This window comes from Heterodontus francisci, chromosome 15 (assembly GCF_036365525.1).
Source record: "Heterodontus francisci isolate sHetFra1 chromosome 15, sHetFra1.hap1, whole genome shotgun sequence".
Lineage (NCBI taxonomy): Eukaryota > Metazoa > Chordata > Chondrichthyes > Heterodontiformes > Heterodontidae > Heterodontus > Heterodontus francisci.
The window spans coordinates 1,654,404-1,681,505 of record NC_090385.1 but is presented as its reverse complement, the minus strand read 5'-3'; the positions used below and the strand labels follow the sequence as shown (position 1 = coordinate 1,681,505).

Genomic DNA, 27,102 nt, shown 5'->3' with positions numbered 1-27,102 from the left:
CCACATTCCCGCCTACCCACAATAACTTTTCACCCCCTTGCTTATCCAGAATCTATCTATCTCTGCCTTAAAAATATTCAAAGACTCTGTTTCCACTGCCTTTTGAGGAAGAGAATTCCAAAGACACTCAACCGTCTGAGAGAAAAAATTTCTCCTCATCTCTGTCTTAAATGGGTGACCGCTTATTTTTAAACAGTGACCCCTAGTTCTAGATTCTCCCACAAGAGGAAACATCCTTTCCACATCCACCCTGTCAAGACCCCTCAGGATCTTATATGTTTCAATCAAGTTGCCTCTTACTCTTCTAAACTCCAGTGGATACAGGCCTATCCTGTACAACCTTTCCTCATAAAACAACCCACCCATTCCAGGTATTAGTTTAGTAAACCTTCTCTGAACTGCTTCCAACGCATTTACATCCTTCCTTAAATAAGGAGAACAATACTGTACACAGTACTCCAGATGTGGTCTCACCAATGCCCTGTATAACTGAAGCATAACTTCCCTCCTCTTCCATTCAATTCCCCTCGCAATAAACAATAACATTCTATTAGTTTTCCTAATTACTTGCTGAACCTGCATACTAACCTTTTGCGATTCATGCACTAGGACATCCAGATCCCTCTGCATCTCAGAGCTCTACAATCTCTCGCCATTTAGATAATATTCTTTTTCATTCTTCCTGCCAAGATGGACAATTTCTCATTTTGCCACATTGTACTCCATTTGCCAGATCTTTGCCCTCTCATTTCACCTATCTATATCCCTTTGTACCCTCCTTATGTCTTCAGCGCCTTATGTTCCAATTCAGCTGTGAAATAGACAGTGAGATTTATTTTTTTTAAAAGCCAGTCTGGGGAAAGAAGAAGCCTGTGGGAAATTTCTCATCTCTGAAATTACCAGTCACGGACCCCTGGTGAGGATGAGCAACGGCTGGCTACGTTCACATCTGCGGGCCGGGTGGAAACGTTTGGCAGGCCAGATCCTGGCCCACGGGCCGTATGTTGGATAAGCCTGTTCTAAACAGATAGTTTGACAGTGTTCAAATACACATGCAGCCATCTTTTGCAGCATTGTCCATTTTAAAAAAAGGCAAAGTCAATTTCTATAACTTCAGCCTTAATCTGTATTTTTTCATCGTCGCACTTCTTGTAAGCATGACAGTTGCTAAGTCTGTAAGAGGCCTTAGTGAGACTGCATCTGGACGACTGTATACTGTTTTGGTATCTTTACTTAAAGGATATAATTACATTAGAAATAGTTCAGAGAAGGTTCACTGGCTGGCCTGGACAATGTACGTCAGCCAAGAGCGACGTCTCAATTCATTCCATCTTCGCTGCCTCCGGAGAATCCTTGGCATCAGTTGGCAGGACCGTATCTTCAACACAGAAGTCCTCGAGGCGGCCAACATCCCCAGCATATACACCCTACTAAGCCAGCGGCGCCTGAGATGGCTTGGCCATGTGAGCCGCATGGAAGATGGCAGGATCCCCAAGGACACATTGTACAGCGAGCTCGTCACTGGTATCAGACCCACCGGCCGTCCATGTCTCTGCCTTAAAGATGTTTGCAAACGCGACATGAAGTCCTGTGACATTGATCACAAGTCATGGGAGTCAGTTGTCAGCGATCGCCAGAGTTGGCGGGCAACCATAAAGGCGGGGCTAAAGCGTGGCGAGTTGAAGAGACTTAGCAGTTGGCAGGAAAAAAGACAGAAGCGCAAGGAGAGAGCCAACTGTGTAACAGCCCCGACTACCAATTTTATCTGCAGCACCTGTGGAAGAGCATGTCACTCTAGAATTGGCCTTTATAGCCACTCCAGGCGCTGCTTCACAAACCACTGACCACCTCCAGGCGCTTACCCATTGTATCTCGAGACAAGGAGGCCAAAGAAGTTCAGAGAAGGTTCACTCAACTGATTCCTGGGATGAAGGGCTTATCCTATGAGGAAAGGTTGAGCAAGTTGGGCTTATATCCCTTGGAATTTAGGAGATTGAAGGGTGATCATAATGAAACATATAAGATCCTGAGGAGACTAGAGGTCAGGGGTTAAAAGTCAGGGGTCTCCCATTTAAGATGGAGATGGGGAGAAGCTTTTCCTCTCAGAGGTCATTAGACTGTGGAATTCTCTTCCCTAGAGAGCTGTGAAGGCTGGGTCATTGAATTTGTTCAAGGCTGAAATAGATAGAATTTTGAGCAACAAGGAAATTAAGGGTTATGGAGGGCTGGCAAGAAAGTGGAGTTGAGACCACAATCAGATCGGTCATGTTCTTATTGAATGGTGGAGCAGGCTCGAAGGGTTGAATGGCCTACTCCTGCTCCTAATTCTTGTATTCTTGATAGATGAAGTGAATGGGCAAAACTGGGACAAATAGATTTCAATGTAGGCAAATATGAGGTCATCCACTTTAGACCTAAAAGGGATAGAACAGTGATGGTCCAAAGAGGTGCCTAGGTACAGACCTCATTAAATTGTCATGAACAGGTAGAGAAAGTAATCAAAAAGACTAATGGAATGCTGACCTTTATTTCTGGAGGACTCAAATACAAAGGGGTAAAAGTCATGCTTCTGCTGTACAAAGCCCTAGTTAGACCACACCTGGAGTTACTGTGAGCAGTTCAGGGCACCACGCCTCAGGAAAGATATATTGGCCTTGGAGGGAGTGCAGCATAGATTTACCAGAATGGTACCTGGACAAGAGTTGAATTATTAGGAGAGATTACACAAACTAGGGTTAAGTTCCCTGGAATTTAGAAGATTAAAGGGTGATTTGATCGAAGCTTTCAAGCTATTAAGGGGAACAGATATGGTAGAGGGGATGGGAACCAGGATGTATCATTATAAAGGAGAAATAAGGTGCACAAAGGTTTGGAAGAGACAGGATGGCACTAGAGTAAGAAATAGTAAGGTATGAGAGAAATAGTAAAAGTATTAGGTGGGGTCAGATTAAGGGGGAATGTAATAAGGTCTAAATTAGGTTTACAGTGCATGTATGTTAATACACGGTATGGTAAATAAGGTTAGTGAGCTGCAGGCACAAATACATACATACATATGAATATAGGCATTAGGAACAGGAGTAGGCCACTCGATCCCTCGAGCTTACTCTGTCATTCAACAAGATCATGGCTGATCTGATAGTAACCTCAAATCCACTTTCTCGCCTACCCCAAAAACCTTTCACCCCCTTGCTTATCAAGAATCTATCTACCTCTGCCTTAAAAATATTCAAAGAATGCCAAAAACTTGCAGGTTGATAGGTAAATTGGCCATTATAAATTGCCCCTAGTATAGGTAGGTGGTAGGGAAATATAGGGACAGGTGGGGATGTGGTAGGAATATGGAATTAGTGTAGGATTAGTATAAATGGGTGGTTGAAGGTCGGCACAGACTCGGTGGGCCGAAGGGCCTGTTTCAGTGCTGTATCTCTAAACTGAACTAAACTAAACTCTGCTTCCACTGCCTTTTTGAGGAAGAGAGTTCCAAAGACACTCAAAAATTCTCCTCATCTCTGTCTTAAATAGGTGACCCTTATTTTTAAACAATGACCCCTAATTCTAGATTCTCCCACAAGAGGAAACATCCTGTCCACCCTGTCCAGACCCCTCAGGATCTTATATGTTTCAATCAAGTCGCCTCTTACTCTTCTAAATTCCAGCGGATACATATCTACATGGCAATATGATATCATGGCGCTAACAGAGACCTGGCTCAAAAAAGGGCAGGACTGGGTACTAAATATTCTTGGGTACAATGTGTTCAGAAAAGGTAGGGAAGGAAAGAAAGGAGGAGGGGCGGCAGTATTAACTAAGGAAAATATTACAGTGCTGGAGGGGTCAGGGACAGATCTCTTTGGTTATTGTTAAGAAACAAAAGCGGTACCGTTACAGTACTGGATGTATTCTATAGAGCAACAAATAGTGGGAAAGATAGAGGGGAGCAAATCGGCGGGGAAATTAGAGAGGTGCCAAAATTATAGAGTAGTTATAATTGGGAACTTTAATTATCCTAATATTGAGTGGGTCAGCAATAGTGTAAAGGATAGAGAATGGGGAGAGTTTAAGTGTGTTCAAGAGAATTTTCTTGATCAGTATGTTTTTAGTCCATTGAGGAAGGAGGTATTGATGGATCTGGTTCTGAGGAATGAGGTGGGTCAAGTGGATCACGTTTCAGTAAGGGGACAGTGACCACAGCATCATAAGATTTAGGTAGCTATGGAAAAGCATGAGAAATCCAGAGTAAAATGCCTAATTGGAAGAGGGCCAGTTTCAGTGCGGTAAGAACAGGTCTGTCCCAGGTAAACTGGAATCAGAGATTGGCAGGCAAAACTGTACCAGAACAATGGGCTGCCTTTTAAAGAGGAGATGGCTCAAGTACAGTTGAGGCACATTCCCATGATGGGGAAAGGTAGGGCAACCAAAGCCAGAGCTCCCTGACTGATGAAAGAGATAGAAAGTAAGATGAAGCAGAAAAAGGGTGCGTATGACCGATGTCAAGTTGATAATACAAGTTAGAACCAACCTGAATATAGAAAGTTCAGAGGAAAAATGTAAAAGATAAGCAGAGAGTATGAGAAGAAACTAACAGCCAACATAAAAGGGAATCCAGAAGTCCTCTATAAGCATATGGACAGTAAAAAGGTAGTAAGAGGAGGGTTGGGGTCAATTAGGGACCAAAAAGGGAATCGACGCATGGAGGCAGAGGGCATGCCTTAGGTACTAAGTGAGTACTTTGTATCTGATATGTCTTCTTTTTTCCTTAACCGAGGATTCTTCCCCACTGTTGACAAGGCCCTCAACCATGTCCAGCACATCTCCCACACCTCTGCCCTCATCCCTTCCCCTCCCTCCCAGAACTTCGACAGGGTTCTCCTTGTCCTCACTTTCCATCCCATCAGCCTTCACATCCAAAGGATCATCCTCTGCCATTTCCGCCACGTCCAGCGTGATGCCACTACCAAATGCATCTTTCCCTCCCCTCCCCGTCAGCATTCCGAAGGGATTGTTCCCTCCGCGACACCCTGACCACTTTTTTTCTCATTTTGTGCTTTTAGCTAGGGCTTTCATTATTCTGCCATTTAACACCCTCTTTGCACTAACATTTTGTCTTTCACCACACTATTAGCACACTCTTTGCCTTTGCCCCATGACCTCCTTGTCAGTTATCTCTGACCCTATGTCCTATCAACACCTTCCCTTTTGTTGTCTTTTCTCCCATGCCCACTTTATTTGCTTAAAACCTGTTACATTTCTAACCTTAAATAAAAGCAAAATACTGCGGATGCTGGAAATCTGAAACAAAAACAAGAAATGCTGGATTCACTCAGCAGGTCTGGCAGCATCTGTGGAAAGAGAAGCAGAGTTAACGTTTCGGGTCAGTGACCCTTCTTCGGAACTGACCCGAAACGTTAACTCTGCTTCTCTTTCCACAGATGCTGCCAGACCTGCTGAGTGAATCCAGCATTTCTTGTTTTTGTTTCACATTTCTAACCTTTGCAGTTTTAATGAAAGGTCACTGACCTGAAATGTTAACTCTGCTCTCTCCACAGATGCTGCCAGACTGCTGAGTATTTTCAAGCACTTGGTTTTAATTTCAGATTTCCAGCATCTGCAGTATTTTTGCTTTTATTACTTTGTATCTGTATTTACCAAGGAAGATGCTGTCAAAGTCACAATAAAAGACGATACTGGATGGGCTAAAAATTGATAAAGAGGAGATATTAGGCTGACTGAACTTAAAGTTGGTAAGCCACCAGGACCGGTTGGAGATGTATCCAAGGATACTGAGGGAAATAAGGGTGGATATTGTGGAGTCGCTGGCCATAATCTTCCAATCTTCCTTAGATATAGGGATGGTGCCGGAGGAGAATTGCAAACGTTACACCCTTGAACAGATCTAGCAATGCAAAACTGGACATCCATGAGGTGCTGTGGGCCATCAGCAGGAGCAGAATTGAACTCAACCACAATCTGTAACCTCATGGCCCAGCATATCCCCCACTCTACCATTACCATCAAGCCAGGAGACCAACCCTGGTTCAATGAAGAGTGCAGGAGGGCATGCCAGGAGCAGCACCAGGCATACCTCAAAATGAGGTGTCAACCTGGTGAAGCTACAACCCAGGACTACTTGCATGCCAAACTGCATAAGCAGCATGCAATAGACAGAGCTAAGCGATTCCATAACCAACGGATCAGATCTAAGCTCTGGAGTCCTGCCACATCCAGCTGTGAATGGTGGTGGACAATTAAACAACTAACTGGAGGAGGTGGCTGCACAAATATCCCCATCCTCAATGATGGGGGAGCCCAGCACATCAGTGCGAAAGATAAGGCTGAAGCATTTGCAACAATCTTCAGCCAGAAGTGTCGAGTTGATGATCCATCTCGGCCCTCTCCTGAAATCCCCAGCATTACAGATGCCAGACTTCAACCAATTAGATTCACTCTGCGTGATATCAAGAAACGACTGAAGGCACTGGTTACTGCAAAGGCTATGGGTCCTGACAATATTCTGGCAATAGTACTGAAGACCTATGCTCCAGAACTTGCTGCACCCCTACCCAAGCTGTTCCAGTATAGCTACACCACTGGCATCTACCCGGCAATGTGGAAAATTGCCCAGGTCTGTCCTGTACACAAAAAGCAGGACAAGTCCAACCCGGCCAATGACTGCCCTATCAGTCTACTCGCAGTCATCAGCAAAGTGATGGAAGGTGTCATCAACAGTGCCATCAAGCAGCACTTGCTTAGCAATTACCTGCTCGGTGATGCTCAGTTTGGGTTTCACCAGGGCCACTCAGCTCCTGACCTCATTACAGCCTTAGTTCAAACATGGACAAAAGAACTGAACTCAAGAGGTGAGGTGAGAGTGACTGCCCTTGACATCAAGGCAGCATTTGACCGAGTATGGCTCAAGGAGCCCTAGCAAAACTGAAGACAATGGGAATCAGGGAAAACTCTCTGCTGGTTGGAGTCATACCTAGTGCAAAATAAGATAGCTGTGGTTGTTGGAGGTCCATCATCTGAGCTCCAGGACATCACTGCAGGAGTTCCTCAGGGTAGTGTCCTAGGCCCAACCGCCTTCAGCTGCTTCATCAATGACCTTCCTTCAATCATAAGGTCAGAAGTGGGGATGTTCGCTGGTGATTGCACAATGTTCAGCACGATTCGTGACTCCTCAAATACTGAAGCAGTCCTAATAGAAATGCAGCAAGACCTGGACAATATCCAGGCTTGGGCTGATAAGTGGCAAGTAATGTTTGCGCCACACAAGTGCCAGGCAATGATCATCTCCAACAAGAGAGAATCTAACCATCTCCCCTTGACATTCAATGACATTACCATCGCTGAATCCCCCACTATAAACATCCTAGGGGCTACCATTGACCAGAAACTGAACTAGAGTAGCCATATAAATACCGTGGCTACAAGAGCAGGTCAGAGGATAGGAATCCTGCTGCGAGTAACTCGCCTCCTGACTCCCCAAAGTCTGTCCACCATCTACAAGGCACAAGTCAGGAGTGTGATGGAATACTCTCCACTTGCCTGGATGGGTGCAGCTCCAACAACACTCAAGAAGCTCAACACCATCCAGGACAAAGCAGCCCGCTTGATTGGCACCCCATCCACAAACATTCACTCCCTCCACCACCGACGCACAGTGGCAGCAGTGTGTACCATCTACAAGATGCACAGCAGCAATGCACCAAGGCTCCTTAGACAGCACCTTCCAAACCCGTGACCTCTACCACCTCGAAGGACAAGAGCAGCAGATGCATGGGAACATCACCACCTGCAAGTTCCCCTCCAAGTCGCACACCATCCTGACTTGGAATTATATCGCCGTTCCTTCACTGTCGCTGGGTCAAAATCTTGGAACTCCCTTCCTAACAACACTGTGGGTGTACCTACCCCACATGGGCTGCAGCGGTTCACGAAGGCAGCTCACTACCACCTTCTCGACGGCAATTAGGGATGGGCAATAAATGCTGGCCTAGCCAGTGACGCCCACATCCCATGAATGAATAAAAAAAAGGGTACAAGGACAAGCCCAGTAACTACAGGCCAGTCAGTTTAACCTCGGTGGTGGGAAAGTTTTTAGAAATGATAATCCAGAGATAAAATTATATGTCACTTGGACAAATGTGGCTTCATTAAGGAAAGCCAGGATGGATTGGTCAAGCACAAATCGTGTTTAACTAATTTGATTGTGTTTTTTGCTGAGGTAACAGAGTGGGTTGATGAGGGTAATGCGGTTGATATGGTGTACACGGTCTTCCAAAAAGTGTTTGATAAAGTGTCGTATAATAGTCTTGCCAGCAAATTTGAAGATTACAGGACTCAATTTCAACATTTGCAGATAACACAAAACTTGGAAGTATTGTGAACTGTGAGGAAGATAGTGATCGACTTCAAGAAGACATAGATAGGCTGGTGGAGTGGGCAGACATGTGGCAGATGAAATTTAATGAAGAGAAGTGTGACGTAATATATTTTGGTAGGAAGAATGAGGAAAGGTACATTTCTGAAGAGGATGTAGGAGCAGAGGGACCTGAGGGTATATGTGCACAAATTGTTGAAGGTGGCGGGGCAGGTTGATAAAGTGGTTAATAAGGTATACGGGATCAGGGACTTTATAAATGGATGCATAGAGTACGATAGCAAGGAAGTTATGGCGAACCTTTATAAAACATTGGTTTGGCCTCAACTGGAGTATTACAAAGAACAAAGAAAATTACAGCACAGGAACAGGCCCTTCGGCCCTCCAAGCCTGCGCCGATCCAGATCCTCTATCTAAACATGTCGCCTATTTTCTAAGGGTCTGTATCTCTTTTGTCCTGCCCATTCATGTATCTGTCTAGATACATCTTAAAAGACGCTATCGTGCCCGCGTCTACCACCTCCGCTGGCAACGCGTTCCAGGCACCCACCACCCTCTGCGTAAAGAACTTTCCACGCATATCCCCCCTAAACTTTTCCCCTCTCACTTTGAACTCGTGATCCCTAGTAATTGAATCCCCCACTCTGGGGAAAAAGCTTCTTGCTATCCACCCTGTCCATACCTCTCATGATTTTGTACACCTCAATCAGGTTCCCCCTCAACCTCCGTCTTTCTAATGAAAATAATCCTAATCTACTCAACCTCTCTTCATAGCTAGCGACCTCCATACCAGGCAACATCCTGGTGAACCTCTTCTGCACCCTCTCCAAAGCATCTACATCCTTTTGGTAATGTGGCGACCAGAACTGCACGCAGTATTCCAAATGTGGCCGAACCAAAGTCCGATACAACTGTAACATGACCTGCCAACCCTTGTACTCAATACCCCGTCCGATGAAGGAAAGCATGCCGTATGCCTTCTTGACTACTCTATTGACCTGCGTTGCCACCTTCAGGGAACAATGGACCTGAACACCCAAATCTCTCTGTACGTCAATTTTCCCCAGGACTTTTCCATTTACTGTCTAGTTCACTCTTGAATTGGATCTTCCAAAATGCATCACCTCGCATTTGCCCTGATTGAACTCCATCTGCCATTTCTCTGCCCAACTCTCCAATCTATCTATATTCTGCTGTATTCTCTGACAGTCCCCTTCACTATCTGCTACTCCACAAATCTTAGTGTCGTCTGCAAACTTGCTAATCAGACCACCTATACCTTCCTCTGAATCATTTATGTGTCCAGTTCTGAGCACCGCACTTTAGAAAGGACATGAAGGCTTTAGAGAGGGTGCAGAAAAGATTCACAAGAATTGTTCCGGGGTGAGGGACTTCAGTTACATGGATAGATTGGAGAAGCTGGGGCTGTTCTTCAAGAATAGAAAGTTGAGGGGAGATTTCACAGAGGTGTTCAAAATCATGAGGGGTCTGGACAGAGTAGATAGAGAGAAACTGTTGTCATTGGCGGAAGGATCCAGACCCAGAGGCTAATTAGCAAAAGAACCATTGGTGACATGAGGAAAATCTTTTTCCATATCAAGCAGTTAGGATCTGGAATGCACTGCCTAAGAGTATCGGGGAGGCAGATTCAATCGAGGCATTCAAAAGGGAATTGGATAAGCACTTGGAGAGGAAAAATTTGTAGGGCTATGGGGAAAGGCAGACGAGTGGAACTATCTGAGTTGCTCTTGCAGAGAGCTGACACAGACATGATGGGCCAAATGGCCGCCTCCTGTGCTGTAACCATTCTATGATTCCAGGAAACATTTCTGCACACAAAGGGTGATAAAAGTTTGGCCAAGACTGATGCTCAGTAAGTGAATGTAATGCTCCATCAGGGGAGCCCTTTGGCTTTTCTCTGCACCAACAGAGCATTTCAAGAAAAATAGGAGTGACTTTAAGCGCTGTGCTTGTGGAATATACCAATTATGTTTGATACCAGTGAGTATGAAACCATTTCAGACCCACCGGCTAGTTTTCCAGTGAAAAGATTAAAGTCCTAGCACAATATCAATGTTTTACCTCTTTCTGCCTCTGCTGTATAGATAGTTGCTCCTGGATGACTCTATACATCACTCATAACATCTAATTAATTTTCAGAATCCAGAACTGCCTCTTCGGGACCTAGTTTACTTACTGTCTTCCTGGGAATCATCTGCATCGCAGCATTAATGTTACCGACACTTGGAGAAGCAGAATCTCTGGTGCCTGTCTACCTCCACTTAAGTGTCAATCAGAAGTTAGTTGCTGCTTATGTTTTAGGTAAGCACATTTTACATTAACATAGAGGAGTAAATTGAATTGAGTGCTGAATGATACTGGAAGTTTAAGGGCAGAGATTCAATCGAGGAGGCTCCAACATCTATGGTTCTACACTAAATCTTTCCCCATCTTTAGAGTAGCAGTAAGCATGAACACCCTCTATTTCAATAACTGGGAAACTCTGGCAACACTTGTTTCTATGTCCAGAAATGCAGTATGTTCATAGAGTCATAGAGTTATCTTTCTTTTGGGCCTCCTTATCTCGAGAGACAATGGATACGCGCCTGGAGGTGGTCAGTGGTTTGTGAAGCAGCGCCTGGAGTGGCTATAAAGGCCAATTCTGGAGTGACAGGCTCTTCCACAGGTGCTGCAGAGAAATTTGTTTGTTGGGGCTGTTGCACAGTTGGCTCTCCCCTTGCGCCTCTGTCTTTTTTCCTGCCAACTACTAAGTCTCTTCGACATAGAGTTATACAGCACAGATAAAGGCCCTTCGGCCCATCGTCTCTGTGCCAGCCATACTTCTTAAATGTGGTGAGGGTTCCTGCGTCTACCACCCCTTCAGGTAGTGTGTTTCAGATTCCAATCACCTTCTGGGTGAAAAAACTTTTCCTCAAATCCCTTCTAAACTTCCTGCCCCTTACCTTAAATCTATGCCCCCTGGTTATTGATCGCTCCGCTAAGGGAAAACGTTTCTTCCTATCTACCCTATCAGTGCCCCTCATAATTTTGTATACCTCAATCAGGTCCCCCCTCAGCCTTCTTTGCTGTAAGGAAAACAACCCTAGTCTATCCAGTCTTTCTTCATAGCTGAAATGCTCCAGCCCAGCCAACATCCTGGTGAATCTCCTCTGCACCCTCTCCAGTGCAATCACATCCTTCCTATAGTGCGGTGACCAGAAATGTACACAGTACTCCAGCTGTGGCCTAACTAGCATTTTATACAGCTCCATTAAAATCTCCCTGCTCTTATATTCTATGCCTTGGCTAATAAAGGCAAGTATCCCATATGTCTTCTGAACCACCTTATCTACCTGTGCTGCTGTCTTCAATGATGTATAGACAAGTACACCAAGGTCCTTCTGTACTTCCGAAGGTCCTACCATCCATTGTATATTCCCTTGCCTTGTTAGTCCTCCCAAAATGCAACACATCACACTTCTCAGGATTAAATTCCATTTGCCACTGCTCCGCCCATCTTACCAGCCCATCTATATCATCCTGTAATCTAAGGCTTTCCTCCTCACTATTTACAACACCACCAGTTTTCGTCTCATCTGCGAACTTAGTGATCATACCTCCTATATTCACGTCTAAGTCATTAATGTACACTACAAATGTTACTTTCATTTGTCTTTATAAAGAGATTTGCATAAACTTGGGAAACCATTAAACACCACAGGATTCTTGGTTCTGGCTGCATGATTAGAACAAATCAACATTGTTTTATTAAAGGGAAATCCTGTTTGACAAATTTATTAGAGTTTTTTCAGGATGTAACTAGTAGGGTAGATAAAGGGGAGGGAGCCAGTAGATGTAGTATACCTGGATTTCCAAAAGGCATTCGATAAAGTGCCACATAAACGGTTAATAGGCAAGATAAAGGACTCATGGAGTTGGGGGTGATATATTAGCATGGAGAGAGGATTGGTTATCCAAGCATCATAGGAAATAGGAGCTGGGTAGGCCATTCGGCTCATCGAGCCTGCTCCGCCATTCAAACAGATCGTTGGTGATCATCTACCTCTACTTTTTTCCCCAATACCCCATATCCCTTGATGTCATTAGTATCCAAAAATCTATCGATTTCTGTCTTGAACGTGCTAAATGTTTGAGCTTCCACGGCCCCCTGGGGTAGAGAATTCCACAGATTCACCACCCTCTGAGTGAAGAAATTGCTCCTTATCTCAGTCTTAAATGGCCTGCCCTTATTCTGAGACTGTGTCCCCTGGTTCTAGACTCACCAGCCAAAGGAAACATCCTATCCACATCTACCCTGTCATGCCCTGTCAGAATTTAGTAAGTTTTGATAGATCATCTCTCATTTTTCGAAACTCTAGAGAATACAGGCCCAGTTTCTGCAATCTCTTCTCATTAGTTTGGTGAACCTCTGATGAACTCACTCTATGGCAAGTATATCCTTCCTTAGGTAAGGAGACCAAAACTGTACACAATTCTCCAGGTGCAGTCTCACCAAGGCTTTATACAATTGAAGCAATACATCTTTACTCCTGTACTCAAATCCCCTTGCAATGAAGGCCAACATACCATTTGCCTTCTTAATTGCTTGCTACACCTGCATACTAGTTTTTAGTGACTCATGAACAAGGACACCCAGGTTTCTTTGGAAATCAACCTCACCATTTAAGAAATACTCTACCTTTCTGTTTTTTCTAACAAACTGGATCACTTCACACTCAAACAATGAACAGTACAGCACAGGAACAGGCCATTCGGCCCTCCAAGCCTGCGCCGATCTTGATGCCTGCCTAAACTAAAACCTTCTGCACTTCCGGGGACCGTATCCCTCTATTCCCATCCTATTCATGTATTTGTCAAGATGCCTCTTAAACGTCGCTATTGTACCTGCTTCCACCACCTCCCCCGACAGCAGGTTCCAGGCACTCACCACCCTCTGTGTAAAGAACTTGCCTCGCACATCCCCTCTAAACTTTGCCCCTCTCACCTTAAACCTATGTCCCCTAGTAACTGACTCTTCCACCCTGGGAAAAAGTTTCTGACTATCCACTCTGTCCATGCCGCTCATAACTTTGTAAACCTCTATCATGTCGCCCCTCCACTTCCGTCGTTCCAGTGAAAACAATCCGAGTTTATCCAACCTCTCCTCATAGCTAATGCCCTCAGGACCAGGCAACATCCTGGTTAACCTCTTCTGTACCTTCTCCAAAGCCTCCATGTCCTTCTGGTAGTGTGGCGACCAGAATTGCACGCAATATTCTAAGTGTGGCCTAACTAAAGTTCTGTACAGCTGCAACATGACTTGCCAATTTTTATACTCTATGCCCCGACCGATGAAGGCAAGCATGCCATATACCTTCTTGACTACCTTATCCACCTGCGTTGCCACTTTCAGTGACCTGTGGACCTGTACGCCCAGATTTCTCTGCCTGTCAATACTCCTAAGGGTTCTGCCATTTACTGTATACTTCCCACCTGCATTAGACCTTCCAAAATGCATTACCTCACATTTGTCTGGATTAAACTCCATCTGCCATTTCTCCGCCCAAGTCTCCAACCGATCTATATCCTGCTGTGTCCTCTGACAATCCTCAACACTATCAGCAACTCCACCAACCTTTGTGCGTTCCGCAAACTTACTAATCAGACCAGCTACATTTTCCTCCAAATCATTTATAGATACTACAAAGAGCAAAGGTCCCAGCACTGAACCCTACGGAACACCACAAGTCACATCCCTCCATTCAGAAAAGCACCCTTCCACTGCTACCCTCTCTCTTCTATGGCTGAGCCAGTTCTGTATCCATCTTGCCAGCTCACCTCTGATCCCATGTGACTTCACCTTTTGTACCAGTCTGCCATGAGGGACCTCGTCAAAGGCTTTACTGAAGTCCATATAGATAACATCCACTGCCCTTCCTTCATCAATCATCTTTGTCACTTCCTCAAAAAACTCAATCAAATTAGTGAGACACTACCTCCCCTTCACAAAACCATGCTGCCTCTCGCTAATAAGTTCGTTTGTTTCCAAATGGGAGTAAATCCTGTCCCGAAGAATCCTCTCTAATAATTTCCCTACCACTGACGTAAGGTATCCTTGCTACCCTTCTGAAACAAAGGAACAACATTGGCTATTCTCCAGTCCTCTGGGACCTCACCTGTAGCCAATGAGGATGCAAAGATTTCTGTCAAGGCCCCAGCAATTTCTTCCCTTGCCTCCCTCAGTATTCTGGGGTAGATCCCATCAGGCCCTGGGGACTTATCTACCTTAATGCTTTGCAAGACACCCAACACCTCATCCTTTTTGATAATGAGATGACTGAGACCATCTGCACTCCCTTCCCTAGGCTCATCATCCACCAAGTCCTTCTCTTTGGTAAATACTGATGCAAAGTACTCATTTAGTACCTTGCCCATTTCCTCCGGCTCCACACGTAGATTCCCTTCTCTGTCCTTGAGTGGGCCAACCCTTTCCCTAGTTACCCTCTTGCTCTTTATATACGCATAAAAAGCCTTGGGATCTGTTTGCCAATGACTTTTCATGACCCCTTTTAGCCCTCCTGACTCCTTGCTTAAGTTCCTTCCTACTGTCTTTATATTCCTCAAGGGATTCATCTGTTCCTAGCCTTCCAGCCCTTACGAATGCTTCCTTTTTCATTTTGACTGGGCTCACAATATCCCGCATTATCCAAGGTTCCCGAAACTTGGCAAACTTATCCTTCTTCCTCACAGGAACATGCTGGTCCTGGGTTCTAATCAACTGATGTTTGAAAGACTCCCACATGTCAGATGTTGATTTACCCTCAAACAGCCGCCCCCAATCTAAATTCTTCAGTTCCTGCCTAATATTGTTATAATTTGCATTCCCCCAATTTAACACCTTCACCCAAGGACTACTCTTATCCTTATCCACAAGTACCTTAAAACTTATGGAATTATAGAACAATTCTGTGGGGCGGCGCAGTGGTTAGCACCGCAGCCTCACAGCTCCAGGGACCCGGGTTCGATTCTGGGTACTGCCTGTGCGGAGTTTTCAAGTTCTCCCTGTGTCTGCGTGGGTTTCCTCCGGGTGCTCCGGTTTCCTCCCACAAGCCAAAGACTTGCAGGTTGATAGGTTAATTGGCCATTATAAATTGCCCCTAGTATAGGTAGGTGGTAGGGAAATATATAGGGACAGGTGGGGATGTGATAGGAATAGGGGATTAGTGTAGGATTAGTATAAATGGGTGGTTGATGGTTGGCACAGACTCGGTGGGCCGAAGGGCCTGTTTCAGTGCTGTATCTCTAAAACTAAAAACAAAGAAGAACAAAGAAAGTTACAGCACAGGAACAGGCCCTTCGACCCTCCAAGCCTGCGCCGATCCAGATCCTCTATCTAAACATGTCGCCTATTTTCTAAGGGTCTGTATCTCTTTACTTCCTGCCCATTCATGTATCTGTCTCGATACATCTTAAAAGACGCTATCGTGCCCGCGCCTACCACCTCCGCTGGCAACGCGTTCCAGGCACCCACCACCCTCTGCATAAAGAACTTTCCACGCATATCCCCCCTAAACTTTTCCCCTCTCACTTTGAACTCGTGACCCCTAGTAATTGAATCCCCCACTCTGGGAAAAAGCTTCTTGCTATCCAACCTGTCTATACCTCTCATGAGTTTGTACACCTCAATCAGGTTCCCCCTCAACCTCCGTCTTTCTAATGAAAATAATCCTAATCTGCTCAACCTCTCTTCATAGCTAGCGACCTCTATACCAGGCAACATCCTGGTGAACCTCCTCTGCACCCTCTCCAAAGCATCTACATCCTTTTGGTAATGTGGCGACCAGAACTGCACGCAGTATTCCAAATGTGGCCGAACCAAAGTCCTATACAACTGTAACATGACCTGCCAACTCTTGTACTCAATACCCCGTCCGATGAAGGAAAGCATGCCGTATGCCTTCTTGACCACTCTATTGACCTGCGTTGCCACCTTCAGGGAACAATGGACCTGAACACCCAAATCTCTCTGTACATCAATTTTCCCCAGGACTTTTCCATTTACTGTATAATTCACTCTTGAATTGGATCTTCCAAAATGCATCACCTCGCATTTGCCCTGATTGAACTCCATCTGCCATTTCTCTGCCCAACTCTCCAATCTATTTATATTCTGCTGTATTCTCTGACAGTCCCCTTCACTATCTGCTACTCCACCAATCTTAGTGTCGTCTGCAAACTTGCTAATCAGACCACCTATACTTTCCTCCAAATCATTTATGTATATCACAAACAACAGTGGTCCCAGCACGGATCCCTGTGGAACACCACTGGTCACACGTCTCCATTTTGAGAAACTCCCTTCCACTGCTACTCTCTGTCTCCTGTTGCCCAGCCAGTTCTTTATCCATCTAGCTAGTACACCCTGGACCCCATGCGACTTCACTTTCTCCATCAGCCTACCATGGGGAACCTTATCAAACGCCTTACTGAAGTCCATGTATATGACATCTACAGCCCTTCCCTCATCAATCAACTTTGTCACTTCCTCAAAGAATTCTATTAAGTTGGTAAGACATGACCTTCCCTGCACAAAACCATGTTGCCTATCACTGATCAGCCCATTTTCTTCCAAATGGGAATAGATCCTATCCCTCAGTATCTTCTCCAGCAGCTTCCCTACCACTGACGCCAGGCTCACCGGTCTATAATTACCTGGATTATCCCTGCTACCCTTCTTAAACAAGGGGACAACATTAGCAATTCTCCAGTCCTCCGGGACCTCACCCGTATTTAAGGATGCTGCAAAGATATCTGTTAAGGCCCCAGCTATTTCCTCTCTCGCTTCCCTCAGTAACCTGGGATAGATCCCATCCGGACCTGGGGACTTGTCCACCTTCATGCCTTTTAGAATACCCAACACTTCCTCCCTCCTTATGCCGACTTGACCTAGAGTAATCAAACATCTGTCCCTAACCTCAACATCCTTCATGTCCCTCTCCTCGGTGAATACCGATGCAAAGTACTCGTTTAGAATCTCACCCATTTTCTCTGACTCCACGCATAACTTTCCTCCTTTGTCCTTGAGTGGGCCAATCCTTTCTCTAGTTACCCTCTTGCTCCTTATATATGAATAAAAGGCTTTGGGATTTTCCTTAACCCTGTTTGCTAAAGATATTTCATGACCCCTTTTAGCCCTCTTAATTCCTCGTTTCAGATTGGTCCTACATTCCCGATATTCTTTCAAAGCTTCGTCTTTCTTCAGCCTCCTAGACCTTATGTCTGCTTCCTTTTTCCTCTTAGCTAGTCTCACAATTTCACCTGTCATCCATGGTTCCCTAATTATGGTCACTGTTCCCGAAATGCTCCCCCACTGAAACTTCGACCACCTGGCCGGGCTCATTCCCCAATACCAGGTCCATTACAGCCCCATCCCTAGTTGGACTATCTACATATTGTTTCAAGAAGCCCTCCTGGATGCTCCTTACAAATTCTGCCCCATCCAAGCCCCTAGTACTAAGTGCGTCCCAGTCAATGTAGGGGAAGTTAAAATCACCCACCACTACAACCCTGTTACCTTTACATATTTCCAAAATCTGTCTACATATCTGCTCCTCTACCTCCCGCTGGCTGTTGGGAGGCCTGTAGTAAACCCCCAACATCGTGACTGCACCCTTCCTATTCCTGAGCTCCAACCATATTGCCTTGCTGCACGACCCCTCCGAGGTGTCCTACCACAGTACAGCTGTGATATTCTCCTTAACAAGTAATGCAACTCCCCCACCCCTTTTACATCCCCCTCTATCCTGCCTGAAGCTTCTAAATCCTGGAACATTTAGCTGCCAATCCTGTCCTTCCCTCAACCAAGTCTCTGTAATAGCAACAACATCATAGTTCCAAGTACTAATCCAAGCTCTACGTTCATCTGCCTTACCTGTTATACTTCTCGCATTGAAACAAATGCACTTCAGACCACCAGTCCTGTTGTGCTCCGCAACATCTCCCTGCCTGCTCTTCCTCTCAGTCTTCCTGGCCTTATTTACTAGTTCCCCCTCATTTATTTCACTTGCTGTCCTACTGCTCTGGTTCCCACCCCCCTGCCACACTAGTTTAAACCCTCCCGAGTGACGCTAGCAAACCTCGCAGCCAGGATATTTGTGCCCCTCCAGTTTGGATGCAACCCGTCTTCTTGTACAGGTCCCCTCTGTCCCTGAAGAGATCCCAATGGTCCAGATACCTGAAACCCTCCCTTCTACACCAGCTGTTCAGCCACTCATTCACATTATATCCCATCTGCCATGTTCTTGCCCATTCACTTAGCCTATCCAAATCCCCTTGAAGCCTCCTTGCATCCTCCTCACAACTTACATTCCCTCCTCGCTTTGTGTCATCAGCAGATTTGGAAATATTACAATTGGTCCCCATATCCAAATCATTTATATAGATTGTGAACAGCCATGGCCCAAGCACTGATCCTTGCGGTACCCCCACTAGTAACAGCCTGCCATCCTGAGAATAACCCATTTATTTCTACTCTCTGCTTTCTGTCTGTTCACCAAATCTCATTCCATTGCAGTATATTACCCCCAATCCATGTGCTCTAATTTTGTTTACTAACTTCCTGTTTGGGACCTGATCAAAAGCCTTCTGAAAATCCAAATGCACCACATCCACTGGTTCTCCTTCATCTATGCTACAAGTAACATCCTCAAAAAACTCCAACAGGTTTGTCAAACATGATTTCCCTTTCACAAATCCATATTGACTCTGCCCAATCATATCATTATTTTCCAAGTGTCCAGTTATCTCATCCTTTATAATAGATTCTAAAATTTTCCCTACTACTGATGCCAAACTACCAGATCTGTAGTTCTCCGTTTTTCTCTCTCACTCCCTTCTTAAATAGTGGGGTAACATTTGCAACTTTCCAGTATCTATGAATCCTTCCAGAATCTGTAGAATTTTGAAAGATGACCACCAATGCATCCACTATCTCCATACAACCTCTGGGATGCAGCTTATCTGGTCCAGGGGATTTATAAATTTTCAATCCAATTAATTCTTCGAGAACTAGGGTTGTAATCTCAGGATTATTGCCTGTGCCACATGCTAGTGAGGGTAGGAATAGGAGGATAAGGCAAATGAATGCGTGTCTGAAGAGCTGGTGTAGGCGGGAGGGCTTCAGCCATTTGGATCAATGGGATCTCTTCTGGTGCAGAGGTGACCTGTTGCATTTGAACTGGAAGGGGACCAATATCCTTGCGGGAGGTTTGCTAGTACTACTCAGGAGGGTTTAAACTAGTCTGGCAGGGGAGTGGGACCCTAAGTAGCAGTCTCTCTAATGAGGTAGTTGAGGCAAATGTAGAGGTTAAAGCAAGCAAGTCCAGTAGGCATGCCGGGCAGGGGCAGGACAGGGAGCGTGGAAGATCTGGTAGGCTAAACTGCATTTACTTTAATACAAGAAGCCTTACAGGTAAGGCAGATGAACTCAGAGCATGGATCGGTACATGGGATTGTGATACTATAGCTGTTATGGAAACGTGGTTGAGGGATGGGCAGGACTGGCAGTTCAATGTTCCGGGGTACCGATGCTTCCGGCGTGACAGAGGTGGAGGTAAGACAGGAGGGGGAGTTGCACTATTGTTTAGGGAGGACATCACGGCAGTACTTAGAGAGGATGTTCCGGGGGGAACGTCCAGCGAGGCCATATGAGTAGAACTTAGAAATAAGAAAGGGGTGATCACTTTGATGGGATTTTACTATAGGCCCCCCAATGGTTAGAGAGAATTGGAGGAGCATATATGTAGGGAAATCACAGATAGGTGTAGCAATTATAGGGTTGTAATAGTAGGTGATTTTAACTTCCCTAATATTGACTGGGACTGCCTAAGTGCTAAGGGATCAGATGGGGAAGAATTTGTTAAGTGTGTCCAGGATAGTTTTCTGAAGCAGTATGTGGATGGCCCCACTAGAGAAGGGGCTACACTCGACCTCCTCTTAGGAAATGAGGATGGGCAGGTGGTTGATGTGTCAGTGGGGGAGCACTTTGGGACCAGTGACCATAACTCTATTAGCTTCAAGATAGTTATGGAAAAGGATAGGACTGGTCCTCAGGTTGAAGTCCTAAATTGGGGGAAGGCTAATTTCGATGGCATCAGACAGGAACTCTCAAAAGTTGACTGGGAGAGGCTGTTTACAGGTAAAGGGACGTCTGGCAAGTGGGAGGCTTTTAAAAGTGAGATAGGAAGAGTTCAGGGCCAGCATGTTCCTGTTAGATGGAAGGGCAAGGCTGGCAAGTTTAGGGAACCTTGGTTGACGAGGGATATTGAGGGTCTGGACAGGACAAAGAAGGAGGCATATGTCAGGTATAGGCAGCTGGGATCAAGCGAGTCCCTCGAGGAGTATAAGGGATGTAGGAGTACACTTAAGAAGGAAATTAGGAGGGGGAAAAGGGGCCATGAGATTTCCCTGGCAGGTAAGATAAAGGAGAATCCTAAAAGATTCTATAAGTATATTAAGAGTAAAAGGGTAGCTAGGGAGAGAGTAGTGCCCCTTAAGGATCAGTGTGGTAATCTATGTGTGGAGCCACGGGAAATGGGCGAGGTCTTAAATGAATACTTCTCGTCTGTATTTACCGTGGAGAAGGTCATGGAAGCTAGTGAGTTCAAGGGAGGTAACAGCGATATCCTGGAGCATATCAACATTACAAAGGAGGTGTTGGAGGTTTTGAAGCACATTAAGGTGGATAAATCCCCAGGGCCTGACCAGGTGTATCCTATGGGAAGCAAGGGAGGAGATTGCTGGGGCCCTGGCAGAGATTTTTGTATCATCGTTAGCCATGGGTGAGATACCGGAAGACTGGAGGATAGCTAATGCTGTGCCTTTATTTAAGAAGGGCAGCAGGGATAAACCAGGGAACTACAGGCCGGTGTGCCTTACATCAGTGGTGGGAAAGTTATCGGAAGGAATTCTGAGAGACAGGACTTGTATGCATTTGGAAAGGCAAGGTCTGATTAAGGATAGTCAGCACGGCTTTGTGTGTGGGAAATCATGTCTCACGAATTTGATTGAGATTTTTGAGGAGGTGACCAAGAGGATTGACGAGGGCAGGGTGGTGGACGTTGTCCACATGGACTTTAGCAAGGCCTTTGACAAGGTCCCGCATGGTATGGCTGGTCCAGAAGGTTCGAACACATGGGATCCAGGGTGAGCTAGCCAATTGGATACAAAATTGGCTTGGTGATAGGAGGCAGAGGGTGGTAGTGGAGGGTTGTTTTTCAGATTGGAGACCGGTGACCAGTGGTGTGCCACAGGGATTGCTGCTGGGCCCTCTGTTGTTTGTCATATATATTAATGACATGGATGCGAATGTAGGGGGCATGATTAGTAAGTTTGCAGATGACACCAAAACTGGTGGTATAGTGGACAGTGAAGAAGGTTGTGTAAGGTTACAACAGGATATAGATCAAGTGGGCAAGGGATTAGCAAATGGAATTTAATGCAGACAAGTGCGAAGTGATGCATTTTGGGAAGTTAAACCAGGGCACGGCAGGATATATACAGTGAATGGCAGGGCCCTGGGGAGTGTTATTGAGCAGAGAGACCTTGAGGTGCAAGTACAGAGTTCCCTGAAAGTGGCAACACAGGGTAGACCGGGTGGTGAAGAAGGCGTATGGCATGCTTGCCTTCATCGGCCAAGGCATTGAGTACAAGAGTTGGGACATCATGTTACAGTTGTACATAATGTTGGTTAGGCCGCATTTGGATTACTGTGTGCAGTTCTGGTCGCCGCACAACAGGAAAGATGTGATTAAATTAGAGAGGGTGCAGAAAAGATTCACAAGGATGTTGCCTGGTGTGGAGGGCTTGAGTTATAAAGAGAGATTGGATAGGCAGGGTCTGTTTTCCCTGGAGCGAAGGAGGCTGGGAGGGGACATGATAGAGGTATATAAAATGATGAGAGGCATAGATAGGGTAGATAGAACAAGAACAAAGAACAGTACAGCACAGGAACAGGCCATTCGGCCCTCCAAGCCTGCGCCGATCTTGATGCCTGCCGAAACTAACACCTTCTGCACTTCCGGGGCCCATATCCCTCTATTCCCTTCCTATTCATATATTTGTCAAGATGTCTCTTAAACGTCGCTATCGTATCTGCTTCCACCGCCTCCCCCGACAGCAAGTTCCAGGCACTCACCACCCTCTGTGTAAAAAACCTGCCTCGCACATCCCCTCTAAACTTTGCCCCTCGCACCTTAAACCTATGTCCCCTAGTAACTGACTCTTCCACCCTGGGAAAAAGCTTCTGACTATCCACTCTGTCCATGCCACTCATAACTTTGTAAACCTCTATCATGTCGCCCCTCCACCTCCGTCGTTCCAGTGAAAACAATCCGAGTTTTTCCAACCTCTCCTCATAGCTAATGCCCTCCAGACCAGGCAACATCCTGGTAAACCTCCTCTGTACCCTCTCCAAAGCCTCCACGTCCTTCTGGTAGTGTGGCGACCAGAATTGCACGCAATATTCTAAGTGTGGCCTAACTAAGTTTCTGTACAGCTGCAACATGACTTGCCAATTTTTATACTCTGTTTCCCATGGTAGGGGTGACTAAAACTGGAGGGCATAGATTAAGGTGAGAGGGAGGAGGTTTAAAGGGGATCAAAGGGGTAAATTTTTCACACAAAGAATAATGGGTATCTGGAATGAGCTGCCTGAGGAGGTGGTGGAGGCAGGGACAGTAGCGACATTTAAGAGGCATCTGGACAGGTACTTGAATGAGCAAGGCATAGAGGGATATGGAATTAATGCAGGCAGGTGGGATTAGTATAGATAGGCATTATGGTCGGCATGGACGTGGTGGGCCGAAGGGCCTGTTTCTATGCTGTACGACTCTATGACTCTAACTTCCTCTTTATTGATAGTACTTACTTTCAGTTCCTCCTTTTTACAAATCCCTTGGTTCCCTAGTATTTCTGGGCGATTTTCTGTATCTTCCTCTGTGAAGACAGACACAAAGTAATTGTTTAGTTTCTCTCTCACTTCCCTTTTCTCCATTATACATTCTGTCTCCACCTCTAATGGACCCACATTTGTCCTTGCTAATTGTTTCCCTTTCACGTACCTAAAGAAGCTTTTACAGTCTGCCTTTATGTTTCTAGCTAGCTTGCATTCATAATCTCTTTTCCCTTTCTTTATCAGTTTCTTGGTCCTCCTTTGTTAGATTCTAAATTGCTCCCAATCCTCGGGCTTACCACTTTTCTGGCGACCTTATAAGCTGCTTCCTTCAATCTAATGCAATCTTTAACTTTTTTTAGCCACGGTTGATTCACCTTTCTTGTTGGGTTTTTGTGTCTTGGAGGAATGTATATTTATTGTAAACTGTGTAATACTTCTTTAAATACTAGCCATTGCCTGTCTATGATCAAATCTTTTAATGTATTTTCCCAATCCACCATAGCCAACATGCCCCTCATACCTTCATAGTTTCCTTTGTTCAGATTTAAGACCCTTGTTTCAGAATGAACTATATCACTTTCAAACTTAATGTAGAATCCTGTCATACTGTGGTCACTATTTCTTAATGGCTCCTTTACAGCAAGATTATTAATTAGCCCTTTCTCATTGCAAAATACTAAATCTAAAATAGTCCGATCCCTAGTTGGTTCTTCAACATCCTGCTCCAGAAACCCATCTCGTACACACTCCAGGAATGCATACTCCACAGCATTAGTGCTAATTAGGTTTACCCAATCTATACTTAAATTATTACTGTATTGCCCATACTACATGCAGCTCTAATTTCCTGATTTATAGAGTGCCCAACATTACCACTACAGTTTGGTGGCCTATAAACAACTCCCACCAATGTTTGCTGCCCGTTTCTGTTTGTTAGCTCCACCCAAACTGATTCCACATCTTGCTCCTTTGATCTAAGATCCTTTGTCACTAATTTACTGATCTCGTCCCTTATTAACAGCACTGCCCCACCTCCTTTTCCCCTCCACCTATCTCTCCTAAACGACGAATATCCCTGAATATTCAGTTCCCCGTCCTGGTCACCTTGTAATCACATCTCCGTAATGGCAATTAAATCATACTCAATCATCTACCTTGTTGCGAATGCTGTGTGCATTCGGATAGAGTGCCTTTAACCTTGTCTTAACATTATTCTTCATTCCGATCCTATTTGATGTTTACACTCATCTCATCTGTCTTCCAATTTCATTTATTACTTCTTTACTTCCTGTAACAGTTTTGTTTCTCTCCAATCTGCACTCCCTCTTAGCTTCCTAACCCCTTGATAATTTAACGAACAGGAAGCAAAGAGAGGGCATATATGGACATTTTCAAGATGGCAGGCAGTGAATAGTGGAGCGCTGTAAGGATCAGTGCTGGGGCCTCAGCTATTTACACTCTATATCAATGACTTAGATGAAGAGACAGAGAGTAATGTCTCTAACACAAAAACAAGAAATGCTGGAATCACTCAGCAGGTCTGGCAGCATCTGTGGAAAGAGAAGCAGAGTTAACGTTTCGGGTCAGCGACCCTTCTTCGGAACATCCGCAGTATTTTGCTTTTATTATAGTAATGTCTCTAAGTTTGCTGATGATACAAAGGTAGGTGGAAAGGTAAACTGTGAGGAGGATACAGAGGCTGCAAAGAGATATAGACAGGTTAAGTTAGTGGGCAACAAGATGGCAGATGGTGTATAATGTAGGGAAATGTGAAGTTATTCACTTTGGTCATAAGAACAGAAAAGCAGAATATTTTTTAAAAGGTGTAAACTTGTAAATGTTGATGTTCAAAGAGACTTGGGTGTGCTTGAACAAGGAACGCAGAAAGTTAGCATGCAGGTACAGCAAGCAATTAGGAAGGCAAATGGCATGTTGGCCTTTATTGCAAGGGGATTGGAGTACAGGAATAAAGAGGTATTGCTACAATTGTACAGGGTTTTGGTGAGAACACATCTGGAATACTGTGTGCAGTTTTGGTCTCCACATTTAAGAAAGGATATACTTTTATTGGAGGTGGTACAGGGAAGTTTAACAAGATTAGTTCTTGGGATGAGGGGGTTGTCCTATGATGAGAGGCTGAGTAAATTGGGCTGATATTCTTTGGAGTTTAAAAGATTGAGAGGCAATCTCATTGAAACATAGACGATTCTGAAGGGGTAGGGTAGACGTTGAGAGATTGTTTCCGCTGATCCGAAACACGGGGGCACAGTCTTAGGATAAAAGGCCAATCATTTAGGACTGAGATGAGGAGAAATTACTTCACTCAAAAGGTTGTAAATCTTTGGAATTCTCTACCCCAGAGGGTTGTGGATGATCCATCATTGAAGACACTTAAGGCTGAGATAGATAGATTTTTGGTCTCTCTGGGAATCGAGAGATATGGCAATCTGGCAGGAAAGTGGAATTGATGCCTAAGATCAGCCATGATGGTATTGAATGGCGGAGTAGGCTTGATTGGCCGTATGGTCCACTCCTGCTCCTATTTCTTGTGTTCTTGTGGAGAAGTGCCTGAAAATGTTTATCCAGTGCTGTGCTATAAACACCAACACTTCACTAATTTTGCAATAGTTTGCACAAAGGTGCGATTGTTGTATGTTTGCCTTTGATGGCATGTGATCCTAGAATTTTACAGCATGCATTCAGGCCGTTTGGTCCATCACAATTCTTTCGGCCCTTTGAAAGAACCATCCATTTAGTCCTGTTAAAGGAATATACTTACAAATGCCTGGAACTTCCTGCAAACTTGTGGCAAAACAACAATCCAATAACTATTTTTGTCACAAATGATAGTGTTATGAACAGGTGATAAGGGGTGTGGGGGGGGGTCCCACTGTCCACCTCCCAACTTACTGCAATCGTGTTTTGTTAAAAAATTTTGAGTAAGCCCTTAAGTGTTTTTCTAGGGTCAAATAAACAGACAAATGACAGGTTTTCTCATAGGTTAAAAAAATAACTATTTCTACACAATTCCCAAACTGGTTGCAACCTCACCCACACACACATTCACTCACGCACATACACAAGAATAGTTAAATAGAGAGGAAAAAGGTAAGTGGTTTCAAGTTCAAAGTGAGGTAGATCTTTATGGTTTACAGTAAACCTGTTGAATTTTCTCAGGAGGACTGTCTCTCTTAAAGGCACAGGCCTAGGTGTTTATCGGTTTGAACTTGTTGAGGTGATGTTGCTTTTCTGGTGATTCAGACTTCAGACTAGAGGTGCTGGTCACTTTCAGTTCTCTGCTGCAGCAGGTTGGAGTGTAGGATTAGCAGCAGGGCTGCCTCTTGCTTGGCTGGATCTCTTTCACAGCCTCTGGCTGGATTGCTTTCTGTGATGTTCGTTTGATATCCATCTATCTCACTCTCCCGCCAGAGGGCTACGTTTTAATGTCAAAATCCATCACGGAGTTTGTTAGTTGGCACATGGCCTTCTCCCCTGGTATGACACAATGGGCCAGGATGCGGAATCCATGGCTATCTATTGATGTCTGGATGGGGTACAATTCTGTTATGTGGCTACTTCATACCTGTTCATTTTTGGTTTGGGCTGTGAGTCAGTCTGTCTCCAGAACCCTTTGTTAGTTAATTCATGTAGATAGAAGTCACCAATATGCAATAGTATTCTTTTCAATTTCAAAAGTTTCTCCCCAGAGCTTTTTCAAACAGTTTAGCGAGTTCCATTGTTGCAGACAAGTTTGTAGATTTCAGTA

At 44.9% G+C, this 27,102-nt stretch overlaps 1 protein-coding gene across 4 annotated transcripts in view; it reads left to right on the top strand.

Annotated features, from left to right (window-relative positions):
• mospd1 (motile sperm domain containing 1) overlaps positions 1–27,102 on the top strand; it is a 76,294-nt gene that overhangs the window by 44,216 nt on the left and 4,976 nt on the right. For 3 of the 4 annotated variants that reach the window (XM_068047061.1, XM_068047060.1, XM_068047062.1), the window contains one exon: positions 10,544–10,705. The exons of the other annotated variant lie outside the window; for it this stretch is intronic. In XM_068047061.1, the coding sequence (XP_067903162.1) occupies positions 10,544–10,705 (162 nt within the window). The remainder of the gene's footprint in view (positions 1–10,543; positions 10,706–27,102) is intronic. 4 annotated transcript variants of the gene reach the window in all.